Source organism: Perna viridis, chromosome 8 (genome assembly GCF_037379345.1).
Source record: "Perna viridis isolate PV_CMFRI_1.1 ecotype Kerala chromosome 8, ASM3737934v1, whole genome shotgun sequence".
Classification (NCBI taxonomy): Eukaryota; Metazoa; Mollusca; class Bivalvia; order Mytilida; family Mytilidae; genus Perna; species Perna viridis.
In genome coordinates this window covers 46,335,681-46,352,353 of record NC_142452.1, presented here as the reverse complement: position 1 = coordinate 46,352,353, position 16,673 = coordinate 46,335,681, and the positions used below count along the sequence as shown (strand labels likewise).

Below are 16,673 nucleotides of genomic sequence, written 5' to 3'. Positions count from 1 at the left end.
GAGCTTAAGAAACTACGCAAAAACCGGTTCAAATCAAGTACAAGCGACATGTGTACATTGAAAGAGTAATCAAGGGAACCAAGGTTATAGCGGTAATCAAAAGAATGTAATCCAGGGACAAAGACCAGACATAGAAAACAGACATACACAACAAAGAACATGGAGTAACCAAAATCATATATACAAAGCAAAAAAAAAGCAATGAGCAACTCAGGCTCCACTAAAAACTGAGAGCATGGACCAGGTGCACTGGTAGGGTAAGCGTCTTCTGCTTTTCTAGAAACAAAGGGCGAGTTGCTCATATAAAGTCAAGTCCGGGGAAGACAAACGAGGAAATGAAAACTATAACACGTTGAAAAAATAAGTTTTCATGGTGCATAACGATAACCATAACGATCCAGGGGTTCCCGAAAACAAATGAAAAAACGAAAAATTTGATTGCTATAAACTTCAATTTTATTATGAAGTAAAATATGAATACATAGATTTTTTTAACATTGTTTCGGATACCTGTAGGTTACATACCACTAATTCACCAAATGAGCTTTTAGAACGTATGCAAAAAAGACATACACAAATTTCAGAGCACTATTGTGTCGTTGCTGAAAAAGTGTACATCAAATTTGCTTAAGCATAATTTCTTCTGTTCTACATAAAATTGTTGAATAAACCTCTTAATTAAATATTTCAGTGATCTCCTTATTGTAAAATTACTCCTTCAAAATAACTTTTATTACTTTAAAGACTAAACAAATATATATAATAAGCTATAGGTACCCCATTTTATATACATCTTGAATGCATTTAACGGCTAATACGGTCTCCATTCGACAATATAGTTTGTTTTTTTAAATATACTTTAAGACGACATCAAAGCTCTAAACATTCAAGTTTAATCAATACTATGCTGACAGAGATAAACAAACAAAAGAACAAAAAATGTCAAAAGAGCTTAATATAAAAAAATAGTATTAAAAAGGAAATTATAATGACTCCTGTAAAAGGTTGTCAATTTTATTTTCTACCGTCTTTTCGCTTCAGCATCATTGACACCTTTTTCATCGATTCGTAGTCATGACCAAACTTATACCAAAATATTCCGGTTCTTGATCCTGAGTTTCCATATACGGCATTTAAATTTGATAAAACCCCATTACAATTTCGGTTGTAGCGATATGACTGGGTACATTGGTACCACCATGCTCCATTGCAAGACCCTGGACAGGTGCCGTCTTTATCTTTCGTCTTGAACGTGTTTCCATTGTTACTTCCAAAACTGTCTCCTGAAAGGTGTATTAGTTTTAATGGAACTGTTAACATACATTTATCTGCTAATAGTGTAATATGTATGATGCGTGCAAACAATTTGTAGTGTAACCCGTTTTGACGGATGCCTCCCTGAAAGAGTAAACCAAGGAACCAAGGTTCTAGTGGAAATAAAAAAAGTAATCCAGGGACAAAGACCAAATACGGAAAACAGATATACGCAACAAAGAACATAAACTATTTTAATAAACTAAAATAATACATACAAAGTTCTTAATTTATTTTCTGAAAAAAAAAACAAAGGAGTTTATACCAGTTTCGTTTGATGGGTAACTGTATATCCTGTCTAAAGAAATATAGTATCGTCGATCAATATATATGTATATATATTTAAGATAGGAATTCAGTTTATAATCCAGAACATCTTGTGCTTGCAGCCTTGAATTCCGAAGCTGTGGTGTACTTTTACCTATAACTGATGTATCTTACCCCAAAACGCCAAAAGAAGAACCTTTTACAAAATATATTCTGGTTTCAATCAAATGATCCAAAACCTGAACTAACCGACACCATTTCAGGCATTTCAGGCATTTCAGACATTTCAGATGTAGTTGACCAATGTTATCAATGTTATCAAATGTTATACGGCTACTTTCAATATATAGCTTAAGGAAAACGAAAACTTATTGTGCAAAGTTATTTTTGTTTCAAACAAGTCGTGGCTATAGGAACCCAAATTTCATCTCAAACAACATTACGATTTACATAGAAAGTCTTCATTTTATTCAATTTGGCACTTTTAAATTTAAGATTAGCAATATGTAGTTACAAATGACCTCAAAACAGTAATATAGCGTTGTAAATGTTTGTCATGTTTAGGTACAAAGGCCGATGAAACTTCAATAATCGATGACCATAAAAACGGCCCTTATAGTAATAAACAAGTAAGAAGTTACACCATGAACAATCGGTCTGGCAATATTTCGGAAATTTACGAGTATTCTAGTATTACCTGCAGTTCCACTGTAGCCCGAAACTGTTAGTTTGTACTGAGATGCCACATTTCCAATTCTGAATGTAGAATATTCAGCCCAAGCCTTTCTCCCCGAGTAGTTTTCTATTTCGATGCGTAGTTCATGATCAGTGTCTTTTGTCAGCCGATGAATAACATCATTTCCTGAAATATTGTGCTGATATTTTTTATTCTGCTAGGATTGTTGTCTCTTTGATATTTTTACCATATTCATTTTCGTTATATATAACATATATAATATGTATAATAATGTATTTGTTTGCTTTTTCTGTATAAAAAGATAAACACAATGTGTTTAAGAACAGTACTCTTTAAAATAATATTCACTGTCCATTCTCCTGACATTTACTTAAATGTATTCATTATCGATAGTAGATAAAAAAAGTATAACCTCAGCGAAAGAATAATCAAGGAAACCAAGATTCTAGCGGAAATAAAAAAAATGTTATCCAGGGACAAAGACCATATATGTTAGCACCAACGAAAAAAGGACTCCCATTCATGTGTATTCTGAAAGGCACAAAAAGGAAAAAAGTATTTTCGCAGTAGCTGTGCATGTCAAGCCCCCCTCCGATCTGACAATTCAATTTCACTATCGGATGCTTTCTCTATCTGAACAGACCAATATCGGATCTTTGCGTAACGAAAGTTCTACAGATTATCCAACCTAGCCAATATTCAGAATTTGCATCTCCAAAACCGATCTTGTAGTCATTCCATGACTTGTAAAAATTCTGTGAACCATCCATTCGTCTCTGAAATACCTATTACAATACAATGAATATAAAATGATGCAAAATCATTTTGTTATATGTACATTCATCAAATTAATTATTTATTCATGAAAAGTTCGACAGTTTAATTTCAGTACATGACCGAAGCAAATGGTCCAATTCCCATTAACCCATCTGAAATAGAAATGTGAAAACTGAAAGCGAACGTTTCAGTAAAATGTATGCGAATATGTTTAATATCTCCGCTTAAAAAGCGGGAGGTATATAGTGATCATGCTACCTTCTACTCATCCGTCCAAAACCCGCAAATCCTCTAAAACCATTGAATAGTATTTAATAAAACTTTCGCACCCTAATTATCACCTGATAAAATTGAGCACTTTCTATTTTGCCAAATATATGGCCTTAAGGATATCTTTTTACAAAGCATGGACTCTGATATTGCTTGAGCAGGGGTTCTTCGTATTCGCCACTTTCTCTTTAACCAATGAATGCATTTTTCATATGATGCATCTGAGTGCCTCTTATTGGTTTTCCATCTGAGTGACTTTTCGGGTTTCTTATATAGTTTGCAGGGTGGAATGTGGTGTATCAACAAGTCAGCTTTGCTCACATTCTTTGTTTTGATTTATGACTGATATCTGTAATCACGTGAGCATCATTTTTAAAATTTGAACATACATGTATCATTACCCCCTCTAAGTATACATACTGTCCATTTTTCATTTCCATACATTTTACAATACACTGATATTGGACGGAGCCGACTATCTGAATGTAAGTTGTAAACACCATCAGAACTGAGGTCAATGTCAGCACATTCAGTTGGAAAAACTGAAACAAAAAATATGGTCTTAACAAGTTTAAACACAAGGAAAAATAGATGATTTATAAAATTGTTATAAGGGTACTGCACATTGTTTATTGTAAATAATGACAATAAATTCCAATTATGGTTGAGACGTGTGTTTCTTACACTGTTGATTTCAATGTATTGTTTTATCAATGAAATGCATCAGGATTGTCTGGCTTTTAGCACATAAATAAACATCGTTATGTCCATAGGATGTTCTATATTAGGTAAAATAGAATAATATCAATATGGATAGTTTTACCAATGGATATGATATTAAATATCTTTACAGAAAACAGACAATCATAAAAAACAATACGTTAAGACTTACCACATTTATTTCCGTTCCACCGAGTGTATCCTGGACACTTACAGACGTCAACGTTACATTCCATTTCCCCCAAACATACATCATTGGACGTGCATAGTTCTGCTACTGTGCTTTCTTTGCAAAAATGGAAAAGCGTTCAAATAATAATCAAAAACATCAAATATCAATAAGACATCTACCAAAAAAAAAAAAAAAAAATAAAATAAAATAAAATAAAAAAATAAAAATAAAATAAAATAAAATAAAAATAAAATAAAATAAAATAAAAATAAAATAAAATAAAATAAAAATAAATAAATAAATAAAATAAAAATAACAAAAAAAAAAAAAAAAAAAAAAGAAACCGAATTTCATATCTTGTATTAATATTGTTAAACCTTACTTGATAAATGTACTGTCTACACATATTAGGTAGATAAAAGAGATATATGAGGTTTTATATAGGATTAAAGAAAGAGTATTCAAGTGAATCAAGGTTACAGCGGTAACCAAAAGAATTTAATCCATGGACAAAGATCAGACATGGAAAACAGACCTACACAACAAAGAACATAAAGTAACTGAAATCCAGCATGGACCAGGTGCACCGGTAGGCTAAGCGTCCTCTGCTTTTCTAAAAAACACCCGCCGAGTTGTTCATAAAAAGTTAAGTCCGGGGTAGACAAACGAGCAAAGGGAAACTATGACCCGTTGAATAATTCAGTTTTCATGGTGCAGATGGATACACCATAACGATCCACGAGTTCATTATGACGACCATAAAACTTCTGTAGTGATGACTTCAATGTTGTAGCAACATAACCCTGTTCCAGAAGCCTACTTTTTAGAGTTCTAGGGCGATACTAAAAGTCTTGTATAACGTATGAGTTGTGATGTGAACACTCCATACGCCGGTACTGAAGGGATGTTGCCACAAATGAAAGGAAATTTGACAATTTTGAATGAAAAGTCATCACGTTTGTTGTAAAGTTTGGTCAATAGTTTTTCTTTACCATCGATTTCTAAGTGTAGGTCAAGATATGAGGCTGACTTCACAGTGTCTGTAGTATCCTTTATCTCAAGTTCTTTGGGGTAAATGCGATGTATCAAATCCCCGAAATTAGGATTGTTTAAAGATAATACGTCATCTTTGTAGTGGAAACGGAGATTAAAGGATCTAGCCAAACGGTATTCTTTCTTTCGGATCAGATCAGCTATAAAGTCAGCCTCATAAGAGTGACGGAAAAGGTCAGCAAGTAAAGGAGCACAATTTGTTCCCATTGGAATGCCGACCGTTTGTTGAAAACATGTTATCGATTTCAAATTCCAGGAGTTTGTATACATCTTGCTCTGTATATTAGGAAGATGAATTGGAATTATTTCTTACAAAATATGAGGAATCTCTACCAAGAACTATTTTTGTATCTATGTGTACCATCTTGTCTTGGAAAAACAACAATGTATAATGTTTTAAGTCGGAATTTTAACTCAGTATGGTAAATAGAAGTATACAGTGTAGAAAAATCAAAGGTTTTAATGCTGTTATATTCAGATAATAGTCTTCAACTGATGGTCTCCAAAAAGATCTTTCGAATTTTTCAGGACATTGAATTAATACCACTACGGGAGTACAAGTATTGTGGTTGGAATGTAGACCCTCTTTGACAGTTGTGAGTATAGAAGTTAAAAGTTTTGAAAGAGGTTTAGTGGTACATTTTGCAGATCCAAATATGAAACGTTGTTTGTATGGATTCTTGTGGAGTTTAGGAATCCAGTACATAGATGGTAAATCAGAATCATCGTCCTTGGTAGAGAGACTAAAAGAGGATAGCACAGATTTATGGTTTTCCACAATCTCTTCTCTGGAGAGTGTGGTAGCAGTATAGGTCTTATTTTCTACGTCTACCTCTGATATTAAACATTGGATGTAAAACTTTTTGCAGACAAAAATAATGTATTTTGAGTTTTAATGGAAACTCTGGAGAAATCTAGCGTGCAATATGTATCTTGTACTTGTTCGGAAGCTGTAGAAGATTTTTGGACGAAAACTGAATCGTTCCGAATGTTATTAACTGTAAACACAAAATTGCGGATGCCTGTCATTCCAAAATGTCTTTTATCTGTTCTTGGAAATCACATTCTACATACAAATGATGTTTTAGCCATATAGGCTCGTTTTTCATTTAGAATAACTTTAAAATAATCAACCTAGGGCATTCAAAAAATATTTTGATAATTCTCCCTTTATTTGATAAAAAAACACATGTTTTATGATGTCGGGTATTGACAAAAAACATGGTTAAAACTTTTCTGAGCTAAAGGTTGCATTCATATCAGAACGCACCCTTAATACTTAATCTCAATTAATTGATATTGAAAAAGTTTTATTTGTTACAGACGTGATAAACAAGATACTACATGCAATGATCGATGTCAACCATATTAAATAGATACCCCATCAAGAAAGCTCCGATGTGGTAAGTACGGGTTTTCATGGTTTTTAATGTCTGTGATATAAAAAGTAAACTAAAATCGACAGGCTTTACTCACTTTCCACACACGTATCGTTCATCCTGAAGTGCCTGTTAGAGCATACACATGTGTTTTCTATACACTGTAAGGTCCCTTCACATTCATCAGATGTTGCACATGTATCGTTAAAATGTAATCCTGTTGAATTACATTGGTATAATAAATTCAACATTAGTATATAATTTTCACTGTCATGAACTTTGAGTTTTTTAAAATATCGTCTTTAATGCTTTTTGTTTTTTTCATAATAGTCGAGTGAGCTCTAATTTTACTTGTAACAGCAAATGCAAATGAAATTAAGGATTATTTTCAGGAATGATTTTATAAGCGTCATACACTTCCTGTTTTTATCATATACGTATTTTTACTTTTTCCTGTCAGAGCATGTCTCGTATCCCTTGAATTAATGAATTTGAATTTAAAGATAAACTGTATCGTACTGACTGATTGAACAAGCTTTTCCATTCCAGAAATCAGTCGATGGACACTGGCAGATTTGACGGGCACAATACAATGTGTCACTGCATTCGTTAGTTCTCGTACAAGCTTCACTTTCCATTTTCTCTGGAAATACAGAATGAAAATCTATGTGCCTAACAGAGTGCTATTTTTGTAGTTTTTGGTTTTTGAATGGAATATGAATATTAATCACGTTATTGTATCAAATTAATATATCTTTGATTAAATGATAACAATCACCGAGTAACACTAATAATTATATTTTAACAATCTGAGAGTTGCTTTCAATTTTGTAATTGGGCATAGACATTTCTTATATTAGTGTCTCTGGTTATTACTAATTTTGTTTTTTGATGTGTTTGGGAAAATAGTTTGGTCATCCCGTAATTGGACTATTGAACAATATTACAAACACTTAAATCAATATATGCATATAGCTCATTCACTAGTTTTTTTTACATAAAGTTATTTCATTTTCTAAATAAACTTACTCTTCCTGCATTGTCTTCCATCAAAATACTCTGTTTTAATACATTGACACTTGCCACTGACACAAGTCAGGGTCTTTTGACATTCAAATGTCTTCCTACATAGACTATTTATTGGTTTCCCTAAAATTAAATAGAAAGTTTTGATATGAACAGTATAACAGGTCCTGAAACCACGGGGCGTTGTTTGTCAATGAGTTTAATCTATGTGGACATATCTGTTATCATTTTATTCACGGTGAAAAAAAAAAAAACACGGTTGAACCAAATAAGTAATATAACAATTATCTTTTTGAAAGAATGTATTTCCATTTTTTTTAGACTTGCATTATATAACATCTCATAAATAGACATCGCAGGTCTTGAAACATGATTTTTTTAGCATATTTTCAAATACACATATAAAATACATGTAAACTATATCAAGGTCCAATGTACAAATACAAGTATGCGTCCCTTGATAGCGTATAAATATAATGGTATTGTACAAACTCAGTGCGCAGTGGACTCCGTCCTTGCCATTCCAGTAGAAGTCATCCTTGCAAATACATTTGTTAAGTGAGCATTTAAAATTATCCTTGCATTCTTCCGATCTTGTGCATATTTCATCTTTTCCTTTCTCTGAAACAGAATTGTTCAAAGAGAAAACAACGAAAACATAAAACAAAACAAAAACAAAAAAAGCACAAAATAATCACATAACAAAAAAGAAAACAGAAACAAATCAAGAAAATGTCCAGGGTTTGCTATGGGAAACCCCTAGCCCCCAAAAGGAAACATTCGAATAAAAAAATTAAACTATATGGACATATACATATTTCGTGAACACTATTTTGTAATCATACTTATTTGTGTATTGTAAAACCTGTCAGAAGGCGGACATAACTATCTTTATACATGCCCCATCTTGTGAGTTGGGGAATAGTACACAGTGAAAATATTATCATATAATTAGTAATTCAAAGTACAAATTTAAAATAGAAAAGAAATGTTACCTACAGTTGGAATGGGTTCTTTCAATTTTATGTGATAATCACAAATGTTAAAATTTGGTAAAGAAATCGCAAACCTGCAATAATATTGCTCAAACAGCATGGTTAAATCACGTAATGGAAAAGCCTAATAAAATTGAGCGTAAAGAAAGTATATAAAAAATGTTCTAAAATAAAAACAAATTCTTAAGATTAAAGCGTTCCCAACACATTAAACAAACAGACAGAGACATCAATATATACTTGAAAGTCAAACTCACTTATTTCACATTGGACTGCATTCCAGTACATTGTAGAGTCGCATTGACACATGCTAGCATTACAACAAAGAGTGGAGCTGCATTCGTTACTTCTATCACATGATTCATTTATTGTTTTCCCTACACGAGATAAATCAATTGCAAATATTAATTATATAAAAATAGCTGTGGAATTAATCCAATGAGTCGACATCCATTAAGTCAAGCAACTAACAATTAAACTTCTACAGTTCACCACACGGTCTTCAATGGTGCAAAAATTACATACCATAATGCTAGCCTCAAAATAAATTGAGTGACCCTATTCATAAAAGACGAAAATCAACTTAATCTTGGTGATTTTATGTGGTTTTATGCAAACTGTAATCAGGCCGCGAACACGAATGAAATATTTCGTTTATGCTATATAGTAATCATATCGGAGATGAAGCAAACGCTGTATCACATAGTTACCTCCCCTGCAAACTCAACAAACGCATACACGAGGAACGTAATCACATGCAAGGTTATTTAACTCTTTTAATGCAAATTTAAACTTTACAGTACTATTTAGCATGATTCATTTGTTAACAATAAATATCTGTTAACCAACAGTTACTCTTCCCATTCAAATTGTCTTATATTGAAGATTTGTTCATCAAAGCAATTGTTTTATGTAAAAAAAAAATCGAATTGTTAGTATTTTTCATAGAAAATATAGTAACCAAAACCTGCCAAAAATTTTACATTTAAATGTTGTCGATGCAAATTTTTTATTCAGTTAATGGGAATAGCCCCTATGATGTGGGGATGGGGTTTACAGGTGCAAATTCATACACCCTTGATCCCGAATAAACATAAAACCTTATATAGCAGACAAAACTCCTAAATCTCTTTATTTTAGAATGAAATAATTTATCAAAACTGAAAAGATCCTAAATTAACATAGGTGAATGCTTTGATATTTATAAATCATTTATTATTTTAAACATAAAATCTTACGATTAAAACACTGATTGTGATCGAGATATTTGTCTGCCGGACAGAAACATGTATTCTGGAAGCATCTGAGACCTTCTTGGCATTCATCATTGCTTTGACACTCTGTATTGACAGATTTTCCTACAAATGAAAATCAATATGAATCAAACCAATGTGCTACGCGCTAAACATTATCATTTTGTTTTGTTTGTCTATTCAGTTATATGTGCTACGCGCTAAACACTATTATTTTGTTTTGTTTGTCTATTCAGTTATATGTGCTACGCGCTAAACATTATTATTTTGTTTTGTTTGTCTATTCAGTTATATGTTTATTTGTTTGTTTGTTGGGGTTTAACGTCCGAGCAGCAATATTTCAGCTATATTCAGACAAAGAACATGAAATGGATGATATAATGAACATGAAATGAAAAAAAAAGGATGGGTCACAAGGATAATAGGGTCGACAAATTGTGATTGCCACTGGAAAAAGGGGGATGGGTAAGATCGGGCAATTTAGCCTCCTGTGGCGGAGCGCAAAGGTTCCTTCTCCTATCGAATACCACAGCAGGGTTCTTTAACGTGCGTGGAACGTGGCATCTTTCCCAACACGGTGCACCACTATGATTTGCGGTCAGGTTTTCCGTATTATAGCCTGACAACCCAGCATGTTATACGCCAGGGGTACCCCATTCCACCATCTGGGGCACACATCCCAGTTGCTCTGTGGGCAGAGCGCCTAGCCCCCGGCTAGGTTTCTGAGCACTATTTAGTCGCCTTATACGACTAGCTTAGCGCTGCTACAGGCCTAATCTTTTATCACCCGGACCTGCACGGGGGATTCAGTTATACGTGCTACGCGCTAAACACTATTATTTTGTTTTGTTTGTCTATTCAGTTATATCTGCTACGCGCTAAACATTATTATTTTGTTTTGTTTGTTTATTCAGTTATATGTGCAACGCGCTAAACACCATTATTTTGCTTTGTTTGTCTATTCAGTTATACAAACAATTGGCGTTTTTATCTGCATCCTTTCAATATATCATTCTGGTGATAAGTTACTGAAAACCGATTACGGGAATGTGACATAGAAAGAGCAGGGCAACAGTCGTCAAAGAGTATAGACCACGGGTATTATTCAAAGTTTTCTTATAATTACAACAACTGCTTTTTTATAGAGGCGCATCAATGACAACATAAAAAAAGGTTTTTTTTGCGGTTACTAATTTTTGCGGACTATGTCAAGTGAACATATTTGCTAGTATTAATTTTGGCGATTGGAAAAAAATGATTAGTTTTACATAATGTTTAATATGAATTTTGAAGGTACTATTTTTGCGATTTTTTGTCAACCGCGAACATATCGAAAATCAGTTCACCGCAAAATAAGTACGTTCACAGTAGTTTAAAAAAGAACACCAAGAAGGTAAAATGGATGCAAAGCCTCGTGCTTTTGGCTTCTGGTAATTGTGGGACTTCCTTTTCTGAAGTTATCGATAAATTCGTTGTTTAGTGACGTTTTATTATAGGAAAGGGAAAATGATGTGTCTCTGAGGTATCCTTCTCTTTGAATATTTAAGGTTAAACAGAACTGTTGAATCAGAATCAAATATATAAATACTGACAATAAAATATCACCAGCCAACGATTTCCAACAATTTTCCGAAAATGTTTTTATTAAAAGAATTAGACGCGAAACAATATTTTGTGCATTTGGATTTACACATTATTTAATGTATGAAAACACCTCAAGTAAATGTAAAAATGTACTTATTACAGGTAATAACACCATCTTTTGTATAATTTTCTCATCTCTGTATAATTTTCTCATTTTCTGTATAATAGATTCATATTGAGAAATCACAAAAGTTTAGAGGGACAAAACGACAGCGTCATTCTGTTGGAAGTGTGTATTTGGAAAAGGACGTGTGTAATATGCGTGTAATTGCAAGGTCATTATTGGAGTAACAAAGCGATTTATCCATCAATGACCAAGTCTCAAACGTGTCATATTCATGATAGACAGAATGGACATAGGCCTTAAAGGGTGACTTATGATGTTCTATAGCGTCACAATAATTCAATATATTTTTTATCATTCGAGAAAACTGTTATTTCAGTACTAAAATCAACTTTTAAGTGATTATTTGATAAACTAATCAATGAAAAATTGGCATTTATTAAAGCAACTATGACATTAACATGTTTAATTGTTATAGGTCATCCTGTTTTGTCTAAGGAAAAGCGTAATGCATAATACGTTAACTTGGCCGAAAGACCTAAGCATATTCCTTAGCTTGAAAATAGTAGAGCATGGCATAACAGTAATGATGATAAAACTCTTTGATAGTATGTCTAAAACTAGCACATTTATTTAAATATAAGCAGATCACTTACTCGGTAAGCATTTCGTTCAATTCGACTGGTCAACATACTTACACAGCATGCCACTTACATGGTAAATATGACTCTCCACTCCAGTGGTTTACATACTAAAACAGCATGCCACTAACTTGAAATGATGACTCTCCACTCCAGCAGTCTTTACCATAACATATTATGCCACTTACTTTATAAACATGACTCACCACTCTAGCAGTGTTCATCATAACAAAGCATACCACTTACTTTGTAAACATGACTCTCCACTCCAGCAGTCTTTACCATAACAAAACATGTCATTTACTTTGTAAACATGACTCCAGTGTTCTGCATACTGCCACTTACAAGGTAAATATGACTCTCCACTCGAGGAGTCTACATACAGACAAAACAGGCCAATTACTTGGTAAGCATGACTTTCCACTTTCGTAGTATACATACTTACTCAGCATGCTACCTATTTTGTAAACATGACATTCCACTCCAGCAGTCTTCATCAAAACAAAGCATGCCACTTGTTTGTAAATATGAGTCTCCACTCCAGCAGTCTTCCTCATAACAAAGCATGCCACTTACTTTGTAAATATGACTCTCCACTTCAACAGTCTCCGTCATTACAAAGCATACCACTTACTTTGAATACACGTCTCTCCACTCCAGTAGTCTACATCATAACAAGAACAAAAATTGTTCTTACAGCGAAGAGTGTCAGCACATTCTTCTCTTGACAAACAAGGTGAGTTGATCGATTTCTCTTTAAAATCACAAGAAATATTGTACTTCTGTCTTCCGTTAGTAATATGTACAATTGACTTAGAAGAATGAAACGACATATTTATAAAGACAATAAGACATACTAAGTTAAAAGTCATGCTTCAGTGATTGTTTAAAAAAACTCTATATAAAGTTTATAAAAGGTGGTTTAAGTTTAAGGCCATATGAAACACTGATGGATTTAATATCAGTGACAAACCATATTGTCAATAGGTAAAGTGTTCACTCTATTAATGCTATTTATTGAGATTATATTGAGCGACACCATTGGCTAATTAGTGATATTTACAGGTTTGAATGATTTAAATCAAACAATGAGCGTACTCCTAAAATTACTACTTACTCAGTTCACATGAACTTCCGTTCCAGAAATCCGATGACACACATTGACACATCTGTCTGGCGCAGAACAAAGAAGGTTGACATTCTCTATCGGATGTACATTCACTTTCAAATACTTTCTCTAAAGCCAATATGATGAAATCAACACAACATCAAATGCATTGCATGCTTTGAATAAAACAACTAGTATGACAAGGATGTTGGTGTACATTTGTTTGATATTTTAAAAGTACCAATTATGTTAATAGTGCAATTTTTGATATGCTGGATACGTGTTTTAAAACAGACCCGCTCATCAGCAGCATTTGCACCAAACACATAGAAACAAAAAGCAAAATTGTGTACAAGAAGTTCTCGTTATCAAAGGTATATACATACACAGGGAAATTTGCTATATTTGTTTTTTATGTTTAAAAGCATATGGAAACATATATTTAGAAGGACTTGAACAGTAAACACACATTTTTGGGCATTAAAAATACATGAAATGGTATATTTTCAAAAATCATTTCAACACCATCATCGTACTGAAGACATATAATTACTGCTTCTCCTTGCTGTTAATTTCAAGGTTTTTACTTAAATCACTCGACTTACTAGTGGCACATAATTTTTCTGTCCAGTAATCAGTTTTACTACACTGACAAACGCCATCTTGACAGATCAAAGTCTCACTACATTCCTTTGTAGAGGTACAGCAGGATTTATATTGTTTGGCTTAAAAATATATATCATAGTTATGATAAAAGAATTATGTGTTTTTGCATTTGTTCTAGATTTGTACACCTCGGCATGTGTTCATGCGCTCTAAACCGAAGTCAACTTTACGTGTGGTAGGTGATACTGTATATACGTATGCATTCAATAGATGCTTCATAGTTTGATTAGAGATATACTCATTTTACTTCGTTTGACTGTAGAATATAAAGGCAACTATGTCTGGTAAAACGGTTGATAATAACTTTAATATAGAAATCAAAAAGGAAACACAAAAAATAAATCCGCCGTTCACGAAATTATAAATTTCTGCTGAAAATTACCGCGAATAATGGAGGAAATCTATATGATAAATAAGATAATCAATTGGTTATTCATGATAACTGATTAATAATCCTATAAAAACTTACCACTTAAACAATCACTATCAGACCAATACATGTACTCTTCACAAAGACAAAGATTCTGTTTGCAGAGTAATTTCCCCACACATTCAATTGAACGGTTACAGGATTCGTTCATTGATTTTCCTTAAAATAGATATATATATATTCCCTTTATACGCTTTGTTAGGAGAAAGTACATAACTTGAATACTAAAATCTGTAAGAATCAGGCAAATAAAAAAAATCATACTCAGTATAAAACACGTATTTGAAAGTGTGCACATATAGTTTATTGTCTATTGAAGACAGTTCGTATATCTATGAAACGGCAGATGATGCAGAAAAAACAATTTCAAAGACGCTAAAGAATTGTTAGGGAAAAGTGATTTATCTCCCTTTGATGATGAAATTGAAATGCATTTCATAAATTTTGTACCTCAAATTACTAACACAAAAAAGAAGAAAAAGAAATGAACACAGTTTCTGCTTTGCATATGGCATTTCGAATACAAATTCATGTTTTGTTTCCTCCATGATTCAACTACTGCCTGATGCTTACAGAGAAAAAGAAACCGCTGTCAAATCATTGTAAAAAAACTAGAGCTGAATGGTGTTTTATGCATGACTTTTAATATAACTAAAATGAGAAATGAGTAATAATTGAAATGAAATAAGTTCGTCTAGTTATTACAATGTACATCAAACAAGAATGTTAAGGCCGCCGAAAATTTTTTTCTGTCCTTCTGTGATTTATCGGTGAATGGAGAATCGGGATGGGAGTTACGATTTTATCGGGAGATTTCGAAAAAAAAAGATAGAAATACAAGTTAAAAGGATTTCGAAGAATGGTTGTTAATTTGAAAACCAACAATTGTTTAAATGTTGACAAAAATTAAAACTGTATAGATGTTTGGTTGTTAATACGTTGGTGTTATCAATTAAATACCATGCTATAAGGGATAAAGGGATAATTTTATTAGAATTTTAAAATATGAAAATGTTTTTTATTATAAATCAAAAGTGTAAACCATTCAAGGTAGTAAAAGAGGGGATATACTAAAACAGAAATTTTACTTGGAATACATCGGTCCTGCCAATAGTCATTCGGGGAACATTGACATCTGCCGTTAATACAATACAATGTTGAGCTGCAATCCTTGGTAATATTGCATCGTGTGTGAACTGATCCCACTAAAAAAAAAGAAAAAAAAAAGAAAAACAGTGAAGTAATATCAGATGCAAGAATCTTAAATTGAAGACAACAGAAAAATAAAACAAATAAAATCAATCACACAAACAAGCGAAATGAAAGAAAGAAAGAAGCAAGTAACGAAAACTGTGCGCTAACCTGAACTGTCATTTTCATATCCATGCAGAAGTATACTGGCATTAACAACTGTAAATGCTGTCACGTAAAACAAGATCATACTGTAAGCCATTGCAATGATGTGTTGTCAGTTGGGTAATAGAGGAATGTCTGGCCGACAGACTAAACCTGAGCTGCTTTTGAATGAAGAATTTTGCAGCTTCATTGGCCAAGCCAGAGTGCAGAGAGGTCTTATTAAGGATATTTTATTAACAGAGAAATTGTGCATGTATTTAAAAAACATCTAGTTAGTATATTTCTTTATATAAAATTTACGAAAATCTGGAAAGCAAATGGTAAATGTTTGCAAAGTAGAATTTTTCAATTATTGAATATGAATCTGCATATAAAGCTCTAACTCGAAAATCCCTTATTAATGCCAAATCTGTGAACCATCTGTGTTCGGAACTGTCAATGTTTTACTTCCGTTAGCACGATTTGCAGAAAATTTATTGTAGTTTTCAGGCTAAAAGAAACTGCACTGAATGGGATTTCTCCAACCATTCACTGTAAGTGGTTGTTAAGTGCAAGTGTTTATAAGAATCAGGCAGCATAGGAAAAATTAGAAACATGCATAACAATACCCAACCGATCTGATAATGGGATATCATTGGGATATTGATGCTTTTTCTATTTGAAAAGACCATTTTTGTTCATTCTGCATCTTTGGATTTGCTTAATTTTTTTTCAATAGAATCTTAAAAAAATGAGGTTTTTGACAAGTTTTTTTTAATTATCAGTACATTTAAATGAAATTGAAACTCAATGGTCCAGCATGATATGGAAAAACTAGTATCTTTTCCTAGATTTTGATGGT

The 16,673-nt window shown here is 32.8% G+C and overlaps 1 protein-coding gene across 1 annotated transcript; it reads right to left on the bottom strand.

Moving 5' to 3' along the window:
• Positions 1–433: 433 nt before the first annotated feature.
• On the bottom strand, positions 434–15,995 carry LOC148610741 (uncharacterized). The gene is made up of 17 exons (XM_088596076.1): positions 15,839–15,995; positions 15,565–15,681; positions 14,516–14,635; positions 13,986–14,105; positions 13,390–13,509; positions 12,907–13,026; positions 9,909–10,028; positions 8,928–9,047; positions 8,168–8,296; positions 7,679–7,798; positions 7,173–7,292; positions 6,747–6,866; positions 4,218–4,331; positions 3,746–3,867; positions 2,967–3,063; positions 2,279–2,443; positions 434–1,283 (listed from the first exon to the last, which is right to left on the bottom strand). Exons 1-17 carry the CDS (start codon positions 15,927–15,929, stop codon positions 1,015–1,017), a joined length of 2,184 nt encoding a protein of 727 aa, XP_088452202.1. The 5' UTR covers positions 15,930–15,995; the 3' UTR covers positions 434–1,014.
• Between the last annotated feature and the right edge of the window lie 678 nt (positions 15,996–16,673).